Below are 12,368 nucleotides of genomic sequence, written 5' to 3'. Positions count from 1 at the left end.
GAAAAGAAAAGCCACATGATAGCAGAGAATACTTGCAAAAGACACATCTGGTAAAGAACCGTTATCCAAAATATACATAGAACTCTTAAAATACAATAATAAGAAGACAAACAACTTGATTTAAAAATGGACCAAACGCCTTACTAGACACCTCACTAAAGAAGACATAGAGATGACAAATAAGCAAATGAAAAGATGCTCCGCATCATATGTCATGAGGAAAATGAAAATTAAAACAAGATAACTACTACACACCTATTAGAATGGCCAAAATCCAGAACACTGACAACACCAACTGCTGGCTAGGATGTACGGCAACATGAACTCTCATTCATTGGTGGTGGTTATGCAAAATCATACGGCCACTTTGGAAGACAGTCTGGAGGTTTCTAACACAACTAAACATACTCTTACCATATGAATTATCAGTAGTGCTCCTTGGTATTTACCCAAAGGAGCTGAAAACTTATGTCCACACAAAAACCTGCACATGGATGTTTACAGCAGCTTTATTCATAATTGCCAAAACCTGAAAGCAACCAAGATGTCCTTCAGTAGGAAAATACAATAGATAAACTGTGGAATATCCAGACAATGGAATATTATTCAGAGCTAAAAAGAAATGAGCTATCGAGTCATAAAAAGACTAGGAGGAAACGTAAATGTATATTACTAAGTGAAAGAAGCCAATCTGAAAACTATATGACGTTCTGGAGTATGCAAAACTATGGAAACAGTAAAAAGATCAGTGGTTACCATGGATTGAGGGGAGGGAGCAACAAATAGGTGGTGCACAGAAAATTTTTAGGGCAGTGAAATTATTCTGCATGATACTATAATAGTAGATACACGCCATTATACATTTGTCCAAAGCCATCGAATGTACAACACCAAGAGTGAATGTTAATGTAACTTTGGGTGATAATAGTGTGTCAATGTAGGTTCATCGATTGTAACAAATGTACCTCTGGTGGGAGATGTTGGTAATGAGGGAGGCTATGAGTGAGTGGGGGGCACGAGGTATATGGGAACCCTCTGTACCTTCCACACAATTTTACTGCAAACCTAAAACTGCTCTAAAAACTTAGGTCCATTAAAAAAAATTAAGTCAGCTTTTTCATCTGTTCTCAACCTTTTGGTTTATTCTTCCTTTGATTATGAAACTTTGGAGTGGGAATGGGGAGGCTACTATCATAGTTTTTAAGACCACTGTGGAATATTTCCCTTGGCTAAGCACTTCAAAGACTTTATCTCATCTAGTCTTTTTGCAACAATCTTTTGACGTAAATATTTCTATCCCCATTTCAGAGGTGGGGAAAAAGAGGCTTAAGGATTAAGATGACTCCACCTGGAAAACGGCAAAGCTGGCAGAGAAAACCAGGTCAGCTTGACTCTAAAGCCCATTTTCTTAATCATTCCACTATACAATGTTACACAGCAGTTCCCTGACACAAAGTTGGTGGTAGGCCTCCCATAATCAGAACTCCTTCTGAGCCTTGCATTAAAGAAAATAAGACCACTGAGGAGCAATTCACAGTCAAAATAACTGATATTCGTATTAGTAGTCTCTGCTTTAGTAAAAATAATTTCCCATTCGAATCATACAGTATTTTTAAAATAATGTTAATTATTTAAACATTAAATATTAGTGTTTAAATAATAAACATTATTATTAATGTTTATTAATTATATAAACATTATTATATTATTAATGTTTATTAAGTGTTTAAATAATAAACACTTAATAAACATATTAAACATTCTAAAATGTTTTTAATATATCAGGATTTTACGAGTTTTTTGTGGTTTTTTTGGTCTTTACAGATAATAGATTATGTTTCCATTGTTCACCAGTAAGGAAACAGTTAAATCTTGAGGGTACACCCTGGTTGGATATCTCCCTTAACCATCTAAAGAAAAAAAAAAAGGTCACAGTCAGTTACTCCCGTTAGATCAGTGTTCACTGGAACATCTGTAGGCACACATACATACTCTCTTTACTGTCATCCTTCTGCAGGCCACAGTCAGCGTGAGCAGTCAGTGAATCTTCCCCAAGCGCTGACATTTAATACCTGGTTTAGCGGCAAAGATTCAGAGAGGGGTGAGCTGCGCCCCTGGCCTTCAGGTAGGTCCAATAACTTCATTTCTACCAGAGCTAAAATATGGGAGCCTACGTTTGTCAACTTTAAGGGAAAGATGCCCCCCTTCAGCAGTATGTTAGTTCCAGGTGGACTGGGTGTCCAGATGAGGAAGGGATGATGTAGAATTTGGAGAGAGAGGGGCTTTCTGGTCTCAGGCTGCTGCAAGGATTTTATTTCTGTGGCATCAGTGTTGAAATTTTAATCTTAGTGCATAAATGCTTCTCTGGCATAAGTGTCAGAAGGAAGACCTAATCCTGGTTTTACTGCCAGCAAAAAAGTCAAACACTGTATGCCTCAAACCTGATTAACCATGCAAGAGAGTGTTAGTTTGTACACGAAAAGACTGCAGTTACACGAGGTTACCTGCTCTTTTGGAGCAATCAGGAAAACGGGCAACACTGATCAGCAAGATTTAATCCTTCCGAGTACAGTAGCTTCCTTTGGAAGGAAAAGAGTGTCAGTTCAGACACAGGAAACTACAAACCCAGACCTTACATCATTAGCCCTTTTTTGATTCTCAACTATGCCCTCGCTTCACAGTGAATAAATGAAAATCTCCCTGCTGAGGAATGTTAGCATGGGGTTGGGAGACTTGTATAAATTTATTGGTCCTATATTTCTGACCTTTAAAAAGAATCTTTGATGTGTTGACTTTGAAACTTCTTTCGGTCACAGAACAGTGTCTTTTTTTTCCAAATCTGCCTGTGTTTATCTGGCCTATTTAAAGAAAACCACTTCAGTAGATTTAGTTCTAGTGTCACCTTTTAAAAACCAAGATGTGATGAATAGAGTCATAGTAAAACCGTGGAAAATATACTATAGTCTATTCCTGTAAAGACATACTTAAGTTAGTGAAGCAAAATTGCAAAATAAACAAGTATGGCAAAATAATGTGAAAACACTTTCAATGTTCTTGTTCATTCTTTAAATACATAAGTCATCTGCCCATAGTTTAAAATGAATAATCTAAAAATTAAATACACAGATTCTTGAACTGTGTTACAAGAAGAGGTAATTCATCTTAACAGTAATCAACTTTACCACTATTTTTAGGGCCCTGAAATTATGAGGTGAGCCAAATAGCAGGGCACCAAAGGGAGAACAGGTCAGAAATCTTTGGGGACCCAAAATAAGCTACAAAAACGGGTAGTATTCCTTATGTCTTGCCCAAGAAAATATTTCTGTTTAATCTACAATAACAGTGTTTTCACTTATGAGAAGCCAAAATCCCTATGAACTTTAAAATGAAGCCAATGGGCTACAATGAAAACATTTTATTTTTAATTTTCCATTTAAAAGCAAGTGTTCTTATTGTATGGTCACCCCTTGGGATCTGGGACCCATTACCTCTGTAGAGCTTGCTTTCTATCCCAATAACAGTCTTCACAGGTGTTTACAACAAGCAGGCTTTGGTGCTCCCTCAGCCCAAACGTGAGCAACTCTCTAAAAATCATCACACATCATGCTGAGTGTAATCGCGTATGGTTTTCCTTTACCAAACTGAGCGCCAAGAACACTTCCTTTCAGTTCCCATGGAGAGCATTTTCTTAGTTGCACAGATGCCTTCTCTCATGTATACCTGGATAGGCCACGAGTAAATAAAACACTTGCCCAGCTTATTTCATAAGCAAGGCAAGTTGCTGAACCTACAAACCACCATGGTCTGAGGAAGAAAAACGCTTGCTTTCATAACCTTAGTAATAATCCTTCTCATTCACCAGTTCCTCACTTGGTTTAATAACCCACAGATGATTATTAAAATATCACACCTTGAGGAGTCTCCCAAGTAAGCTAAACATAAGTAGAAGAGAATAATTAGCAATTAATTACACCTGATCTTCAAGGCAAACAGCCCCACCAAGATCTCATTAGACTGACCATAAACTCCACACGGTCCAAAGAACCTTTGCAAGGGGAATAAAAATAAATTACATCATCAATTAACATTTCTTCAATACTTATTATGTGCCAGCATATATGATCACATATGTGCTATGTGATTTACATGTGTCACCCCATTTATTCTCAAAAATAACTCAATGAATAGGTACTAATATTATCCCCATTTTGCAGATAAAAAAAGAGACAAAAAACTTGCCCCAAATAGTTACACAGCAAATAACTTTTAGAGCCCAAATTTGGACTCAGACATTCCAACTTCAGAGTCTGCATATTTAATGAGGGGTTAGAGAAAGGGTAACAAGAATGAAATATTTCCTGTTATTTAAACTGAACCTACCACCAACTCCTCTGTTGTATATGTTTATCTAATTCTCACTAGTCTAAAAAATTATCAGTCTACACCCACTAACCAGATTCCCAGATCCTAAAGCCCTTCTAATCATCTCCAACATTATAAACATCCATCATCTGCCATGACTGGCAGGTAACTGTGCATTAACAACCTTACTTTTTATAAGTTCAAGCATAATCGTCACAGCTATGACCTACAGTGTATAAAGCCCTGTCCTAAGTGCTTTGCATGTATTAACTTACTAACCACAACTTACATCAACCTGTAAGGTAGGTAAAATTATTATTTCATTTTACAGATGAGGAAACTGAGACACAAAGAGGTTAAATTACTTGCCCAAGGTCACACAGTAAGTGACAGAGCCAGGATTTGAATCCAGCCAGCCTTCAGAGCCCATACTCTTAGACACTGTTTTATACTGTTTTTGAAGCATATTAACAATTTACTCTTAAAAGTCAAGGAATCTGTGCTATTTTGTTTCCTTTAATCTTTAGTGCCTAGGACCTCACTCTGCAAACAGGGCGTGCATTTCCCATTAAGGCTCCTGACATCTCTCCAAGGTAAGTAATAACTTTTCTAAAAATTAAAATTTATCGGGCTTCCCTGGTGTCGCAGTGGTTGAGAGTCCGCCTGCCGATGCAGGGGACACGGGTTCGTGCCCCGGTCAGGGAAGATCCCACATGCCGCGGAGCGGCTGGGCCCGTGAGCCATGGCCGCTGAGCCTGCGCGTCCAGAGCCTGTGCTCCGCAACGGGAGAGGCCACAACAGTGAGAGGCCCGCATACCGCAAAAAAAAAGAAAAATTTAAATTTATCAAGCTTACTCCATCTAGTAAATACCTGTTTTAAAAAATCATACAAATATTACATTCTGAATAATTCTGGCACCTCTTTGCTTAATGCCTGCTTACAACAGAATTACTAATTACTTCCAAGGTTCTGGGGCTGGAAAGAGAGATCTGAAATAACAGCCACTAACTCTATTTTCTTATCCAAAAAGAGGGAGGAGTGGGGGCTAGGGGAGGAAGGGAGAAGGAGAGGTGTTTAGGAAACTTCTCTGCATCCCTAAAAGAACTCTATAAAAACCGGAAGAGCAGCTGAGAAAACAAATGGCCTTTGGCGTGGTACCCGCTAAAGTCTCATTACTGTGTTTCCATGACTAAATACAGGAGTGGTAAAAAAACCATTATCAGGTAAATTCTCCCCTGCACCCCAGGTATTCAGAGACTAATCTTTCGGTTCCGCAAAATAGTCATAGCTTTTTATTCTCTGTGCCCCCGTCACACCCCCGCCCCATTAAGCTAAGGAGGCCCGGGGGTGCAATTTTTTTTTTTTTTTTTTTTTTTTTTGGCGGTACGCGGGCCTCTCACTGTTGCGGCCTCTCCCGTTGCGGAGCACAGGCTCCGGACGCGCTAGCTCAGCGGCCGTGGCTCACGGGCCTAGCCGCTCCGCGGCATGTGGAATCCTCCCGGACCGGGGCACGAACTCGCGTGCCCTGAATCGGCAGGCGGACTCTCAACCACTGCGCCACCAGGGAAGCCCGGGGGTGCAATTTTGACTCGAGCTCCAAAGAAGTCCGTGAGGACACCTGGGCCGGGAGTCTCTTCGGGCTGCGGTTTCCAGGCAACCCTGCTCTAGCCACAAGCAGCCCTGCTTCCTACTGGGTCACCTGTTAATAAGAGTCCCCAGGAGACGCTCCAACAACACCCGGGCGGGGGTAGCCTGACGCCGCTCCCGGTGCCGCAGCTTTCCCGTAACCTAGATGTTGGGTCTGCGTCAGCCATTCTCACCTCTTCTTCCCTAGTTTTACGTCTTGGCTCCCATCTAGTCACTTCGCATTTTTGGCGTCTCTATTCAGACAGACTCCTTTCGCGGAGCCACAGAGACAAACTATCGTAGCCACGCATCCCATAGAGAACGGATTTCTGGGAAATGTAGTTCTTTCTGCTGGCAAGCGGCGAATCTTTAAGGGAAAAGGACTACAATTCCCAGAAGTCTAAGGGACGCTAGTCCATGTCTAAAACGGGTCCCAGCTTCTTGAATGGTATTAAGCTGGAAGGTTCTGTTTCTCTTTGCTTACCTAGCTGCGTGAATTTTTGCTATTTTGCGAATTCAGGCCACTACGAGCTTGTGGGACAGCTCTTTTCTTAAAATGCATCTTACGTGTGAGGGGATCTAAACACAGTGATTTTATATGAAGGGATGTAGTAAGGCAAAAAAATTTTGTAATTCTTTCAGGTAAAAGATCTATCCACCATCAGAAAATATGTCACTACAAATGGTAACAGTCGGTAATAACATAGCCTTAATTCAACCAGGCTTCTCATTAATGAATTTTGATGGGCAAGTTTTCTTCTTTGGCCAAAAAGGCTGGCCCAAAAGGTCCTGCCCCACTGGAGTTTTCCATTTTGATATAAAGCATAACCATCTCAAACTGAAGCCTGCAGTTTTCTCTAAGGACTCCTGTTACCTTCCTCCTCTTCGTTACCCAGCCACTTGCACATTCAAAGGCAACTTAGAGTCTGAAAAGCATCAGTACATCATCCATGGAGGGAAAACACCAAACAATGAGCTTTCAGATAAGATCTATATCATGTCTGTTGTTTGCAAGAACAACAAAAAAGTTACTTTTCGCTGCACAGAGAAAGACTTGGTAGGAGATGTTCCTGAAGGCAGGTATGGTCATTCCATTGATGTGGTGTATAGTCGCGGAAAAAGTGTGGGTGTTCTCTTTGGAGGACGGTCATACATACCTTCCGCCCAAAGAACCACAGAAAAATGGAACAGTGTAGCTGACTGCCTGCCCCATGTTTTCTTGGTGGATTTTGAATTTGGGTGCTCTACATCATACATTCTTCCAGAACTTCAGGATGGGCTATCTTTTCACGTCTCCATTGCCAGAAATGATACCATTTATATTTTAGGAGGCCATTCACTTGCCAATAACATCCGCCCTGCCAACCTATACAGAATAAGGGTTGATCTCCCTCTGGGTAGCCCAGCTGTGAATTGCACAGTCATGCCAGGAGGAATCTCTGTCTCCAGTGCAATCCTGACTCAAATAAGCAATGATGAATTTGTTATCGTTGGTGGCTATCAGCTTGAAAATCAAAAAAGAATGGTCTGCAACATCATCTCTTTTGAGGACAACAAGATGGAAATTCGTGAGATGGAAACCCCAGATTGGACCCCAGATATTAAGCACAGCAAGATATGGTTTGGAAGCAACATGGGAAATGGAACTATTTTCCTCGGCATACCAGGAGACAATAAACAGGTTGTTTCAGAAGCATTCTATTTCTATACGTTGAAATGTGCTGAAGACGATGTGAATGAAGATCAGAAAACATTCACAAATAGTCAGACATCAACAGAAGACCCAGGGGACTCCACTCCCTTTGAAGACTCAGAAGAATTTTGTTTCAGTGCAGAAGCAAATAGTTTTGATGGTGATGATGAATTTGACACCTATAATGAAGATGATGAGGAAGATGAGTCTGAAACGGGCTATTGGATTACATGCTGCCCTACCTGTGATGTGGATATCAACACTTGGGTACCATTTTATTCAACTGAGCTCAACAAACCTGCCATGATTTACTGCTCTCATGGAGATGGGCATTGGGTCCATGCCCAGTGTATGGATCTGGCAGAAAGCACACTCATCCATCTGTCAGAAGGAAGCAACAAATATTATTGCAACGAGCATGTGGAGATAGCAAGAGCACTGCAAACCCCCAAAAGAGTTCTACCCTTAAAAAAGCCTCCACTGAAATCCCTCCACAAAAAGGGTTCTGGGAAAATTATTACTCCTGCCAAGAAATCCTTTCTTAGAAGGTTGTTTGATTAGTTCAACAAGAGCCTTTCAGATTCAAGTGCATCAAATTTTTAAACCTATTTTAAAGAATCATAACAATGATAAAATTTATATTCCTAGTTTTGTTTATTGAAAATGTCTAATGTTTTCTTTTAGTTATATGAATGAAGTGCCAGGGAAAAGTGCTTATAATACAATTCTAACTACAGTCATTGTATTTAGACCTATACAGGACCTATAACCTATATTTTGAAAATATTTTACTCAGTTATCTTAATGAGAATTTATGATCTGAATTTTTTATTCAAGGGATCTTAAACACAGAAGCAGTAATAATAATCAAGCTATGCTTATATCCCTTATAGGACTTTTGATAACAAATAATCCATAGAGCAGTTAAAACAAATTTAACTAGTAAAGAAACTAACACTCAAAGAAATTAAATAAATTATTTTGTGAACTATAGCAATTTGGTAGTTGACCAAAAATTAAGACTGAATCACCTGTATCCCACACAAATGCTCTTTGTACACCTCTAAGATGGCCACTTGACTATGCCCATGTACAGAAAATGCTATGAGGAGCTAGGTAGGTAGGTAGGTAGATAGATAGATAGATAGGAAGAAATAAATAATCTCCATTGACATGAAGGAAGAGAAAAAGAATCTACATCGTTTGTTACATTTTATCAAACTATCCACATGCACTTTCTTCAAAGGACCCCCCCCCCCATCATATGGTCCACAGGCGATGAACCAGAGCTAGGCACTTGAACCAATTCTTTGAGAGATTTAATGAAAACTGCAGTCCACTGCTTCTTAGCTCTCCGAAACAGGGCACTAAGAAAGAACCACCAGATAAATCTCATGGAGAGGTTATTTCCCCAAGTAATATTGATTACTCACCCAAATAATAAAAGTTTAGAGAATTTGATAAAGTTAATAGGTAGATGATTTTTAAAGAGAAAAAAGAAATGTGTGTGTGTTTATGAGTCTAGTTAATATGTGGAGTTTGCTGCCAATGAAAATTATAAAATCAGTGAGCTTGCTAAGTTTCAATTAGATACTTGCTAGAATTGAAATTAAAAGGACTGTTAATTTTGAGGCTTCGCATTATCAATTGATAATTAGATGACCTTAGATACAAATGTCTTCCCTCCTGGAATATTTTTCTGGAAAAGTATTTCACTTTAGCCTAAGAGCTTAAACCATAACCTCTTATTCATCAGTTTTCACTAAGAGTCCACAGTGTATAAGTTCTTATTGCCAAATTTAGGGGAAATATGAACCATACAGGAGATGAAATCCTGGAACAAAAGTTCTTCTGCTAATAGTTCCATGTTTCAGATACTGAAATTAGTTTGAAAAAATTAAATCATGTTCACTTTGTTTCAGTAATGTTGCTTGATGAATATAGCTTTTGAATAATTGCTTGATGAATATACCTTTTGAATAATTTGCTGTACCACTGTTTTGATTTTTGTTGTTTCCATCACCTATATAAAACTAATAAAATATGAAAATGTCTTCTGTTTATATTGATTTATTTCAATTATTAACATTTGTAGTTACCCAGTTGCAGGCAAAATGATACTGTTTAATTTTCTCAGGAGTTCTCTGTTTTATGTTTTATCTATTAGTAGGAAGTAGCACAAGTTGGAACTGAGACACCCTCCACAGGGTTCAAAAGGGTTATTCCCTCAAGTACTATATACGTTCTCTTATTTTGACTTGTCTTCAGTGACCAAGTGGCTAAAAAACAATTACCCATATTTTTTTTGTAATCAGTGAGATCAACATATGGTAATCTGAGTGATTCAATTATAAACTCACTGGGTTCTACAGTCAAGCTCAGATCTCATTAGCATAGCTGTTTTTTTGGGGGGGTGGGTGTCAAGAGCAAGTACTTTGGTTTTACTTACCATAAATTTTTGTAAAAATAGGTCTTTTAAGTCATCTCACCAATGAGTCCACCAGATGTGATTTTATGATAATAAGGTTTCTTTTCTACTAAGCACATGCAAACTTTCAAATGAACCACATTAGAAGAGTATTCACTTATCCCAATGGTATAATGCTTTTGCCGAAAACATTTCTAGGACTCACTTTTCAATCACCGTCAGAGCCTATGTTTCATTCCTTTGAAGATACTCAATAGTTAGAGATGGATTTGGTTTCTGGAAACAGACAAATGTCCAAAGGCTAGTAGGGCGTAACTCTCAGTATTATTGGCACTTTAGGCCCAAAAATGAAGTCTGAGATAACAAAATGGGTTTTCTGATATGCCTCACAAATGAGTGCTAAAGGTAAGTCCCAAAACGCTTTACACAAGAATAATATCAATAAATAAGTATATGGCTTTCCAGGGTGACTATTTTAAGGGACTCTACTCATCTACAAGTACAAATGAGTTCAATGTGTTAGGAGGAGGGAAAGCATAGTGGAAAAGGAGTAGTTTGTCTAAAGGGTGAGATGAAGCTTGTCACGTTTGAGGAACTGAAAGAACATCAGTCTGGGGAGCACACAGTAAACAAGGGGAGCAAGGAGTGGCATACGCAGGGAGAGGTGAGCAGGGCAGGGCCCCCCAGCTTTTCATCAGTACAATAAAATCACATACAATTTCATTCCTATCATGTTGACCTGTCCCCTACTGCTTACCTCTCTGTTTTACTACTCTCTTCACACTTTGTGCTCAGTCTCCAAAAATGCTGAACTGATAACATTTCTGGTGAGCAGCCCTAGTTGTTTCACGCGTACTCAGGGCCTTGGGGCAACCCATTCCTTCTGCAGGGCACTCTTTCCCTCCTGTACTTTATAACACCTGCCAATACCCTAGTCCATCTGGCCCATTCCTATCCACTCTTTACATCCCAGTTCAGACACCTGCTTCTCCTCCAGGAAGCCTCCTCTGAGCGCCATCGCCTCCTTAATAGCTGTAATGCTTGCAAATCTCTGCTTATAGACTCAGAGTTACAAGAAATAAAACTATTTTTCTATAAATCAACTCACATTACATTATGCATCCCTTTTACTGTGCGTTGGAAATTTAGCTTTAATAAATTTAGAGCTCTCTGTGTTCACCCAACTTTTTCTCCAAGTTCCAGAAGAAATATAATGCTGAGGTGTCAAGAGTAGGAACGAGTGAGGGTGAAGTATCTGGTACTTAGGGTCATTGTCCCGCCTCACTAGCTGCTTCTCAACATCCACAATCCCACCTGGCCTGAGGTTAGCTTGGAAGATGACTCCTGGGTTGCACCTCAGCCTTAACCACAAGGTATTATAAGGTCTAGAATGCTCTCACTCTCTCTCTCCCTCCCTCTCTCCTTCTCTCCCTTTCTCTCTCTCTCTCTCTCTCTCTCTCTCTCTCTCTCTCTCTCTCTCTCTCTCTCTCTTTCTCTCTCTCTCTCTGCCGCTTTCAGGTCCCTTCTGGGCTCACATGATGAGGAGATCTTTCTGCCCCTTCCTTTCCCAGCGTGGCCACAGTTCTCTCTGTGAGACCATCTAGGACTTGTCTGTTTTCTGTACCACCCCTGGGCACATCTTCCTGCTCTTGCACCTTTACTGGGTCACAGAACCTCTTCCCAAGTTTCTCTGGCTAAACCACTTCATCACCATTTCGCCTCTGAAAGTCACTTGCTTCTTCTACTCTGTCAGGAAAGTGAGGTGCACCTTCGCTCTGCTCCTGACTTCCCCAAGCTTATCTGGGGTTTCTACTGTTCTCCCAACTCCACAGTTCAACCCAAGGTATAGGATACTTTGTAATTTCTGTATACCTAGTACTTAGCATAATGCCTGGCATATTATAGGCACTTAAATTGTCATTGAAATGAACTGAATCAAATTCTTCAGTGAGTTGCATCTGTATTCCAGTATGGGCAGTCAAAGAGACCTATTCATTGCCTAGCTTAACACTGATATAGATATTTAGAGTAAAATAGAGTGAATAAATTATACTAACTGAATAAGCAAGAGATGTAAGAATAAATGGAACCAACAAACCTCTGAATGACCCCATAGATGAGAATAAGAAAATAAGTATGTCAGGATAATTGACACTGGCTGTGCTAGCAAAAAAAATCCCAAACACCAGTAAATTGTCACAAAGTTTATTTCTCACTCAAGCAGGTTGCAATGCAGGTTTCCCTTATTAAGCTATCCA

At 39.7% G+C, this 12,368-nt stretch overlaps 2 protein-coding genes across 4 annotated transcripts in view; one reads left to right on the top strand and one right to left on the bottom strand.

Annotated features, from left to right (window-relative positions):
* IFTAP (intraflagellar transport associated protein) overlaps positions 1-6,307 on the bottom strand; it is a 59,461-nt gene extending 53,154 nt beyond the window's left edge. The window contains exons 1-2 of one of the 3 annotated variants that reach the window (XM_060018737.1): positions 6,184-6,291; positions 2,505-2,579 (exon numbers count right to left, since the gene is read on the bottom strand). The gene's annotated coding sequence lies outside the window, so the exon portion shown is untranslated. Of the gene's footprint in view, positions 1-2,504; positions 2,580-6,062 lie in introns of all 3 variants that reach the window. The other 2 variants (XM_060018738.1, XM_060018739.1) reach the window with 2 other exon arrangements.
* A 352-nt stretch (positions 6,308-6,659) lies between these two features.
* On the top strand, positions 6,660-8,243 carry RAG2 (recombination activating 2). The gene has a single exon (XM_060017382.1). The coding sequence runs from the start codon at positions 6,660-6,662 to the stop codon at positions 8,241-8,243; it is 1,584 nt and encodes a 527-aa protein (XP_059873365.1).
* The last annotated feature ends 4,125 nt before the right edge of the window (positions 8,244-12,368 follow it).

Source organism: Delphinus delphis, chromosome 8 (genome assembly GCF_949987515.2).
Source record: "Delphinus delphis chromosome 8, mDelDel1.2, whole genome shotgun sequence".
Taxonomy (NCBI): domain Eukaryota; kingdom Metazoa; phylum Chordata; class Mammalia; order Artiodactyla; family Delphinidae; genus Delphinus; species Delphinus delphis.
Note: the sequence above shows the minus strand (reverse complement) of the source record. Positions and strands in the feature narration are given on the sequence as shown.